At 33.6% G+C, this 9,795-nt stretch overlaps 3 protein-coding genes across 3 annotated transcripts; all 3 read left to right on the top strand.

Moving 5' to 3' along the window:
• The first annotated feature begins 471 nt into the window (after positions 1-471).
• Positions 472-3,776, top strand: LOC103504635 (putative glycerol-3-phosphate transporter 1). Its single transcript, XM_008469013.3, has 3 exons — positions 472-869; positions 1,502-2,569; positions 2,779-3,776. Exons 2-3 carry the CDS (start codon positions 1,567-1,569, stop codon positions 3,336-3,338), a joined length of 1,563 nt encoding a protein of 520 aa, XP_008467235.1. The 5' UTR covers positions 472-869; positions 1,502-1,566; the 3' UTR covers positions 3,339-3,776.
• Positions 3,777-5,397: 1,621 nt separating this feature from the next.
• LOC103504636 (uncharacterized) lies at positions 5,398-6,923 on the top strand. The gene is made up of 2 exons (XM_008469014.3): positions 5,398-5,704; positions 6,502-6,923. The coding sequence occupies exons 1-2, from the start codon at positions 5,521-5,523 to the stop codon at positions 6,693-6,695; spliced, it is 378 nt and encodes a 125-aa protein (XP_008467236.1). The 5' UTR covers positions 5,398-5,520; the 3' UTR covers positions 6,696-6,923.
• Positions 6,924-8,184: 1,261 nt separating this feature from the next.
• LOC103504637 (olee1-like protein) lies at positions 8,185-8,966 on the top strand. The gene is made up of 2 exons (XM_008469015.3): positions 8,185-8,444; positions 8,528-8,966. Exons 1-2 carry the CDS (start codon positions 8,288-8,290, stop codon positions 8,869-8,871), a joined length of 501 nt encoding a protein of 166 aa, XP_008467237.1. The 5' UTR covers positions 8,185-8,287; the 3' UTR covers positions 8,872-8,966.
• Positions 8,967-9,795: the final 829 nt, after the last annotated feature.

Raw genomic sequence — 9,795 nt, forward strand, 5'->3', positions numbered from 1 at the left:
CTAGTTTATATACGTGTAAGGAGGCAAGAGGTTCCAAGTTCAAATACTGTACTTAAAAGAACCCATAACTATTTTCTTTAATTATTAAATTATCAATTTTTTAATAAAAAACAAAAACAAAAAAAAGTAATAATAAGAAAAATTTATTAAAAATACAAAACTACCGAAAAATATATGCAAAATATCAAATTTTATCGAAGATAAATATTAACAGAAGTTTATCGATGTCTATCCATAAATATAGTAAAATAATAAAATTATCACAAAATATAATAAAATATTAAATACAACGACAGAGATTGTTCGAACTCCATAATTATAAATATTTTAGTTTATTACGATCTTTTTGGTAAAAATATACAATTGCAAACTTAAAGGTAAAACTCATAAATTTGAAAAGTGAGAGACTTGAAAAGACCAAAAGTATAAATATATTTAAATTATCTATTTGATTAATTCCAAGTGCTCATTTATATTTCCCATAAAAATTTGACGGTCAAAAGAAAACAGCAGGGGCAATTCGGTCCAATTGGAATTAATTTGAGATAGGAAAATGAAAATGGAATATACCACATTAAAATAACGAAGAAAGGGTATAACTGTAATTTCAAAAACCGAAAAACAGTGATCCCCACCCGCTATTAAGAATCGTCCTCAATTTCGATTCCCATGAGGAAAAATAGCAAAAGAACAGAGAAGAAGGGAAGGGGGGAAAAAAAAACTGAAGGAGCACAAAGAAGCAAATTCTGTTCGTCGAAGAAGAAGAATACTGAAAATTAGATTAGCGAAAGAGAATTTTTGATTTTCAAAAGCTCGAAGAATACCCACCAACCCCAAATAAATTTTTCTTTTATTCGTCTCTAAGAAAGGTTTGTCTTTGTTTCTTCTTCACAGTGCTTTTCTCTCAAGTCAATATGTTTTCTTCATTTCTAATCTTCTTCCTCTTCCTCTTCCAATTTTCTCGAATTTCTCTTGTTCGACGTGGAAGCTTTTGGTTATCTGGAGTTTTTCCTTTTAAGTTTCATGGTGTTTCTCTTGTTCTGTTTTATAACGTCGGAGTTTTTTTTTTTTTTTTTTTTTTTTTTTTTTTTTTTTTTTGTGTGTGTGTTTCTTGTAATGGGGGTGGAGATTATGAATTTGGATGATGGTTTTGGTGGGATTTTTGAATGATTTATGTGGTTTTTATATCTGGGTTTTTTTTATTTATTGAAAGTTGGAATTGTGTTTTTTTTTCTTTCGATTTTTCATGATGTTGATTGAGTTTGGTTTTGAAGTTGTTGTGTTTTTGTGAATCTATGCTGTACAAGTTTGAGAAATTAGTTTTTGAATTTGATTTTCGTAAGGACTTCGTGGGCTCGTTTTGAGAAGCTGTGATTGAAATTTGAGGCTCTTAACCTAAAAATCAACGTTTAACTAAATGATTGATTGAATTAGAAATCTCTGATCATGTATTCTTATTTAACTCTGGCCTAATATAACTTTCTGTAAATTATTTCTGCAGATTGCACTGGTAGAGGAAAATAATATTGTTCTTCGTTCTCATTCCGATTACCTTAAGAGTTGGTAATGGGTTCATTATCAGAATCAGAATGTGAAGTAAATAACAGGAAGCCATATGGTATAAGATTTCTCGAGTGGATGAGGAAAAAGCCTTTATCCTACAAAGCACATCAAGCCATTGTTCTACTTGTGACATTCTTGGCGTATGCTAACTATCATGCCTCTCGAAAAACTACGAGCATTATTAAGAGTGCTCTTGATCCCTTGTCTCCTGATGTAGGCTTGAAGTTGAACCTATGGAGAACAAGCCGGTCGAGTACACCAGTTGAGAAAACTAATCAATGGTCGCTCTCGAGTGGTGGTTGGGCTCCATTTGATGCAGCTGAAGGGACATCTTTACTTGGTGAGCTTGACTTGGCTTTCCTAGGGATATATGCTGGGGGGATGTACTTCTCTGGCCAATTGGGGGATAGAACCGATTTGAGGATATTTTTAACGTTGGGAATGTTGGGAACTGGTCTGTTTACTTCGCTATTTGGTTTAGGATATTGGGCAAACATCCATATTTTTTATTACTATTTGATAGTTCAAATGCTCGCTGGCTTGTTCCAATCCACTGGCTGGCCTTCCGTTGTTGCGGTGGTTGGTAATTGGTTTGGGAAGAGCAAGAGAGGACTAATAATGGGTATATGGAATGCTCACACATCTGTTGGCAACATTTCTGGCTCTCTGGTTGCATCTGCCTTGTTGAGCTATGGTTGGGGTTGGTCAATGGCTGTCCCTGGTCTGATCATTGCATTCTCGGGTTTGGTAGTCTTTCTGTTTCTTCCCGTGAATCCCGAGTCTGTTGGAATTGATAAAGCAGGAGATGACTTTAGCTGTCCCAAGAAAGCCGGGGAGGGAATTACAGAACCTCTATTGAAATCGGAATCGGAGATTGAGAAGGCAGTCGGTTTTATGGAAGCGTGGAGAATTCCTGGTGTTGCACCTTTTGCATTTTGTCTCTTCTTTGCCAAATTGGTGGCTTACACATTCCTTTACTGGCTTCCTTTCTACATTAGCCACACAGGTGAGCTACATTTCTGTTTTTTGTTTGCTTATGAAATCTATAAACATGAAAGATAAGAATTCTATTACTGGTTTATGGAATATATTTTGCCATTAGAACGATTTTATTTGATTCACGATCTCTCATTCTTCGGTTTGAAATGACAAGTATTGCTATCTTACTCAACACATTGGTACGACAAATCTAATTCTTGGTTAATGTTCTTGCAGTGATTGATGGGAAATATTTGTCAAGTACCACAGCAGGAAACCTTTCAACATTGTTTGATATCGGAGGCGTAGTAGGAGGAATTCTAGCTGGTCATATTTCGGATCGCTTAGGTGCTAGAGCAATAACAGCTGCAAGTTTCATGTACTGTGCCATTCCTGCCCTCTACTGCTACCGAAACTACGGTCACATCTCCATAACTATGAATGTAGCTCTCATGTTCATCACTGGCATGTTTGTCAATGGACCATATGCTCTAATAACAACGGCCGTCTCTGCCGATTTGGGTACCCACAGTTCATTGCAGGGGAGTTCTCGTGCGCTTGCTACTGTGACAGCGATTATTGATGGGACAGGCTCAGTTGGGGCTGCAATTGGACCGTTGTTAACGGGATATTTATCAGCTAAAAGCTGGAGTTCAGTGTTCGTAATGCTGATGGTCTCAGCTTTAATAGCAGGGCTGTTTTTGACCAGGCTTGTTATAGCAGAGGTGACTGCAAAGATTGAGGAGTCGACTTCGAGAGGAAGGATTACATCTCAGAGTCCGGTACTCGAAGTGTGAGTTATGAGACAACAATGATGACGACAACAACAACGATAATCCTGTGTCCCATTGTATTTATCACGTGTTTGGTTCATAAGAAGGTTGTGAACATTGCATCAGAACCATGGTTGTTAATGAAATTTCCCTTCATTTTTTCGAGGGGGCTCAGGGGAGAACTCCTCCAAAGTGTGTGATTCATTCAAGGAGAGGATTTTGTTACAACTTCTCCATGAATGATGTGTTGTTGAATGTGGTGGGAAAAGGTAAAATTGGTATGATTGTACAGTATTTGGCATTATTTGTGGTAGGAAAGGTGAAAGATGATCCTGAAAAACCAACAAAAATTAAGATTGTAAAAATCTTATGTAGTAGTAGTAGAACACTTCTCATGGTATGGATTTATTGAATGAAAAAGAAAAGTTACAACAGAAAGAGAAACAAAACACTTAACACTTATCTTTGTTTCCCTTTATTTTCCCTTTTACCAGTTTTCTTTCCCTCTTTAATGCATCCTTTTGATTTACATTGAATGAATTCTTGTTTATCTGCATACTTTAAATTGTGAAATTAAATCATAAATAACTAAATTATTACAAATTTAAGAAGGGAATCATTACTTGGAAAATAACTACATGTAGGTATTGAATTGCTTGTCCAAACAAAACAAGTTTAGTTAATTAAATCACAAAATATATTGTCAACAAATTCAAAAGATGATGAACAAAATCAAATTATATGTTTAGTGAAGGAAGTAACCGACTTAGGTTATGACTTTTAGAACATAAATTATTCTATTTGTAAATTATTTTCATAAATCTATACCAATCTTGAACGAAAAGCCACACCAGCTGGAACTCAGTAGACTTTGTATTGTAATGAACTAAATAAAGAAATAACCAATTAGACTTTGTAATATTTTTCTATCTTACTTTAGTTATACTCAATTCTTTTACTATTTTTAATTATTGAATACGTAACGTTTGTGACAATCACTTTGAGTTTAAGTGCTTGGAAAATATCATTAATTAAACTTTAGTATGTGAAATATTAATAATCATCCCTTCTTTTTTTTTTTTTTTTGTTTAACGGTGAAAATTGTTTTGTTATCTACTTTCTACCGCTATTGTTTGATGTTGAAAGTTTATAAAACAAATGGTTTTAAGATTTTTTTCCCTACAAATTCTAAACTCTTTTATTTTAGAAAAATATATAATAGCCATGATAAAAAATCGAGAGAAAATATGCTTAATTTTCAAATGCAAGAAACCAAAATTGATTATCAAACATGACCAAATAATGGTTAAAGACAATATCATCGGCAAAAAATTATTGTGTTTCTCCTTCTAAATCTCTTACATTTACGGTATATGAATTAGTGAGATCGGTGATTTAGTTGTAAATTATTACTTCCACTAATTTAGTTGTATTAAGAATAATTGCAAAGGATAACACTTTTAAGATTAATGATTAAGTGAATACTTTTAAAGAAAACTATAGTAAAATTTTCTAGTGAAAAACTTTTTTATTGTAGATTTCTATCAACGATATCTTTTACCCTTTATCACTTTTATTAGCGATATAGTCTAATCTAGAGCAAGATTTAAATTTTTTTGTAACTATTAATATTTTGAAATTAATTGTTATACTCATCGACAAAAATTTAAGTTTTAATCAAACGAGACTATTCATGTCCCCCTTTCCTTACATATAGAAAAATAATTTCTCTCTTTTCCTTGTAATTTATATTTATTAGATAATTTATTGAAAATTATTTTAACCAACAAATTTTTTGATAATATTACAAATATAACAAAATATCATAATTTATCTTTGATTAGATCATACTAAACGAAGATAAATTTCTATCTATGTCTATCATGATGATTAAATTTATATATTTATCTATTGCGATTCATTACAAATAAACGGTGATATTTTGTTATATTTCATCAATATTTTAATTTATTTTACTGTATTTGAAATACTACAAATATTTATTCTTAGGTAATTTTGAATTTAAAAAGAAAAAAATAAAAAGGAAAATGGGCCGGATCTCAATCGGATCCCGGCCCAGATATTATTAGGGTCCATATAAAAAGAAAGGCCACATCGAATTAGACCTCCAAAAGCAACACCAAGAACAAATTTGAAATTTGAAATTCCGAACTCGATCGATCGCAGAGAAGGAGCAAAATCAAAGATGGCGTCAACGCGAGGAGGGTTGAAAGATTTCTACAAGCAAAGGAAAAGCAGTGGAATCTCCAAAGCAAAGGCTTCAAAGCCCTCTTCTAGGAAAACCAAATCTCCGGCCAACTCTGCATCTTTGGGCTCCAATGCCGTCCAACCGGCTGCTCTCGTTTCTCACGGATCCCTCGACCTTCAAGGTTCATATCTCTTCTTCTACAGTCTTCTCCGTATCTTCACATTCTTGGATATCTGCTTAAGTTGTTGGGTATTGGTTGAGTTTTATGATTGTTGAATTAAAGATTCTCAATGGTTGAATCACCTTTCTCGTGGTTGTGAAGGATTAAGAAATTGTTGGGTTTCAGTCATAATCAAGTTATTCAATTGTTGAATTAAAGATATCTATTGTTTTGGATTCTTTAACTTTTTTAATGTAGTTATGCTCAAAGAAGGGTGAACACTTTAGTCTTACCATCTCACGATGTGTGTTGGACATTTGGATGCTTTGATACTTTTTGGACACTTATAGGATACTTGTTCACACCAAAAATGTGCATTAGACACTAGTTGTGCAAAATTAGTACAAGCCTAACCATTCTGCGTAAAGAACACTCATTAAGTTACTAAATGGACACCTAACAATCTAGGAAAAATATAAGAAATTTTGAGAGCGAAGTACATCAGAGTCATTTTTAGCACATATATGTATAAACTTATTGACTTTTCTAGTTATTATGTATAATTTATAAATCTGCCCTTGCCACGTTTGTGTTGTATTTATGTATCGTATTCGTACCTTCTTCTATAGTGATCGTATTATGGATGCCCAATGTTAGATTTCTTTTAATCTTCGACCAGAAAAATCTTATCTATCAATGTGTTTGGACATATGACTATACTACCATGATATTTGTTAAAAACAAGTGTACCTTTTGCCTAGTCTATTTTAATAATCTGCATTTTGTTTCATTTTGAACATTGATGACTTTTGTATTAGATGATTATGGCGAGTCTGAGAATATGCTGAGGCAATTTGATATGAACATGGCATATGGACCATGCCTCGGAATGACCAGAATGGCACGGTGGGAGCGTGCCTGTAGTCTTGGTCTGAACCCTCCAAAAGACATTGGGACACTCTTAAAGGCTGGAAAAGTGCAGTTGGAGTGCTTATGGGATTCTCGAGTTTAAACTTCTAAGCTTGGTGTGTTATTTTTGTTTAATGTATGAAGTGTACGCTGTGCTTATGCTTTTGGACAAAATGGTTCAGCCCCTAGCTGAAACGATGATCACTTTTCCTGTGATATGAATGGGCTTAGAATGTTTGCTGATGACAGCTCCCTTAGTTATTTACTTCTTACTTATGTTGAAAACTTATAACAAGTAGTTGTATAGTTAAATTTGGTGATATTTTCCTTTCCTAGTGTTACACTTGAACTTGATATGATGTGTGAATCCGTGACTCAAGACACCTTTCGATTCCCACTAATTGAAGAGGAAGGGATATTTGTGTACATAGTAGCATTTCAAATTTTTGTCAATGTGATAATGGGTGGGATTCCCAAATTTTTGTCAAAGATTTATTGCAGACATTGCGAGATTGTTAATAAGTGAAAGAGTTGAGTTGTGAAACTGATTGAAAATGGAATCTCATTTTTGCTTTTTTGAAAGTGTAGAAGGCAGAGATTGTAGAGGGGAGGGATAATACTCAGAACTAACTGAATTTAACAGGAAGGACGAGGTTTAAATACTATTTGATCGTTGCACTTTTAGTTTTGGTTCATTTTTTCATGCAATTGTAACACTGGAAGTTTGTGAAGGATTTTAGCAGTAAGTGGTGAGGTCAATGAGAAATGGAAGCTTTTAGTTTTGTTGAGTCCGTCCTTTCAAATATGGAGTTCGTTATTAGAGTATGAGTTCTAAATTTTTGTGATGGCACTTTTATTGTCATTTCCATATAATATGATGATTGATTAATGTAAATATTGGAACACATTCCATTACATTTTGGTTTAATCGGCAAAATGTGGTTTAGCCAAAGTAATCTAAAGTATCTGTTTTATTAACGACCAAAAAGTGTGTTGTTCGACTCTTATTGTATTAAAATTATTGAGTAAATATACTCTAATATCAATTAACCATCTGATTCCTTTTTTTATTATATGGATCCTAAACTTTCATTTTTATTAATTTGTCTTTTAACTTAACTTAACCTGATTTTTAACTAATTCACCCAATAATTTTAATTTTAAGAATAGAAAAGGAAAATTCTCTCTGAACTCAATAACTCACAAAAATAATTTGATTCACGTAAATTGATAAAATATTTATATTTTATAGAAAAATCAATTGTAAAGTACTTTTAAGTGTAAATAGTTTGTCGAAAAAACTCCTTTAATTAATATATATTTTTTCATGGAAATTACAAATTTCAAAAATATCATATATATATGTGTGTGTGTGTGAAAATGATAGTATTAGTATACATACACATAGATTTCATCGATGATGTTCTTATTTTAGGTGACAAATAAGTTGTCTTTTTTTTAGAAAAAGTCTAAAAATAGAAGAAGTTTATTTGAGGATTAATTTGATGATTCGTAGAAATAGGAATGACCCAACAAACTCCCAAAAATAAGACAGAAAAATGGAGCTATAAAATGAGCAACCCATCGTTCTCCATAATCATCACGCTTCCTCCAACAACCAAATAATAATAATAAGAAGAAGAAGAAGAAGAAGAGAACAGCGCCTATCGCGGCAGCAGAAACAAGAAAAAGAAAATGGCGAAATCCATGATCTTGCTTGTTTCAGCCCTTTCTCTTATGTCCCTCCTTAACGTAGCATTCTCCCAGAAGGATCGATTCTTGGTGGAGGGAAAAGTATATTGCGATGCATGCCGCGTTCAATTCTTTACCAAAGCCAGCAAATTCCTCGAAGGTAAATTAATTAACTAAGAAAACCCAGCTTTACGACGACTAAATTGGAATTGAATTTGAAAGCTTTGAAATTGACATACACAGGTGCGACGGTGAAATTGGTGTGCAAAGAAATCGAAGGAGGAAGCGTGACGCTGAGCAAGGAGGCGGTGACGGATAAAACAGGAAGTTACAGTATTGAAGCGGACGGAGATCATGAGGAAGAGTTGTGCGAAGTGACATTGGTGAAGAGCAATGATCCAGATTGCAGTGAGATATCGTTAGAAAAGTATGAACATATGGCCAGAGTGAGCATAACTAATAACAGTGGAATCACCAATCCCGTTCGCCATGCAAATCCACTTGCCTTTATGAAGAAGGAAAAGCTTCCTGAATGCAAAGAAATTCTTAGAGAGCTTGGATTTGACGAAGAGGGCATCCTTGTTTAAGCTTTAACAATTGTATTACCCTTACCACCTTCCTTCTTGTTCTCATTATTCATTCAAACCCACTATTATTAATTAATATATTAATATTCCATTTATCATCTTTTCTCATTTCCATTTTATGATTTCCATTTATCATCTTTTCTGATTTTCATTTATCGTCCTACTTGTTGCAAACTTGCAATGAACTTTAAGTACCTGTATAATCTCAAAGCACCTAACTGATGCATGCTGTCGAACATTCCTTTGCATTCCAATATGATCTCTCAACCATTGAAGATGGGTTGAACATGGGGCTAGCAAACCCACTTTTAGCTTGCTATTCACATCTACAATAATCTTCACTGCCACTAGTTTTCGTTGGCCCAAATTACCATGAATTGAATTAATTAGAACCACTAATGCACCATCATCCCAACAAAGTTAAAAAAATACACACATCCAGCACTCGGACTAGAAAGAGTCTGCCATCCCAAATAGTAACTATAATAATCATCAAGTCTCCCACAGGCCACAAGTGAGTCACCAACTCAGTGCATGCCATGCTGAAACTACAGTTGCACTAAAACTATTTAAAAGCAAAATATTTTGAAATAAAAAAGCACGTATTAGTTTTGACTTCGGAATTAAATAAAAAAGAACAACAAAAAAGGAGGAAAAACACTGTTTTCATGCAGCCGCAGTGAACTTCCTCCGGTGGTCTCTCCCGGCCGTTTTCCTATAGCATTGCTTATAGCATTTGGAGAAAGATTAGCGTATGAATATTTTTATAATAAAGTATTTTTTAGACATAGCAAAATCAACAAAAAATATTTATAAAATATAGCAAAGTATACCGTCTCGATTAACCAAACTGAAGTTGGTCCGACCAAAAACAAGGGGTGGTTGGTGACAACTTAGGAAAGTTCCAAATCAAGAAATTTTAGG

This window comes from Cucumis melo, chromosome 9, assembly GCF_025177605.1.
Source record: "Cucumis melo cultivar AY chromosome 9, USDA_Cmelo_AY_1.0, whole genome shotgun sequence".
NCBI lineage: Eukaryota > Viridiplantae > Streptophyta > Magnoliopsida > Cucurbitales > Cucurbitaceae > Cucumis > Cucumis melo.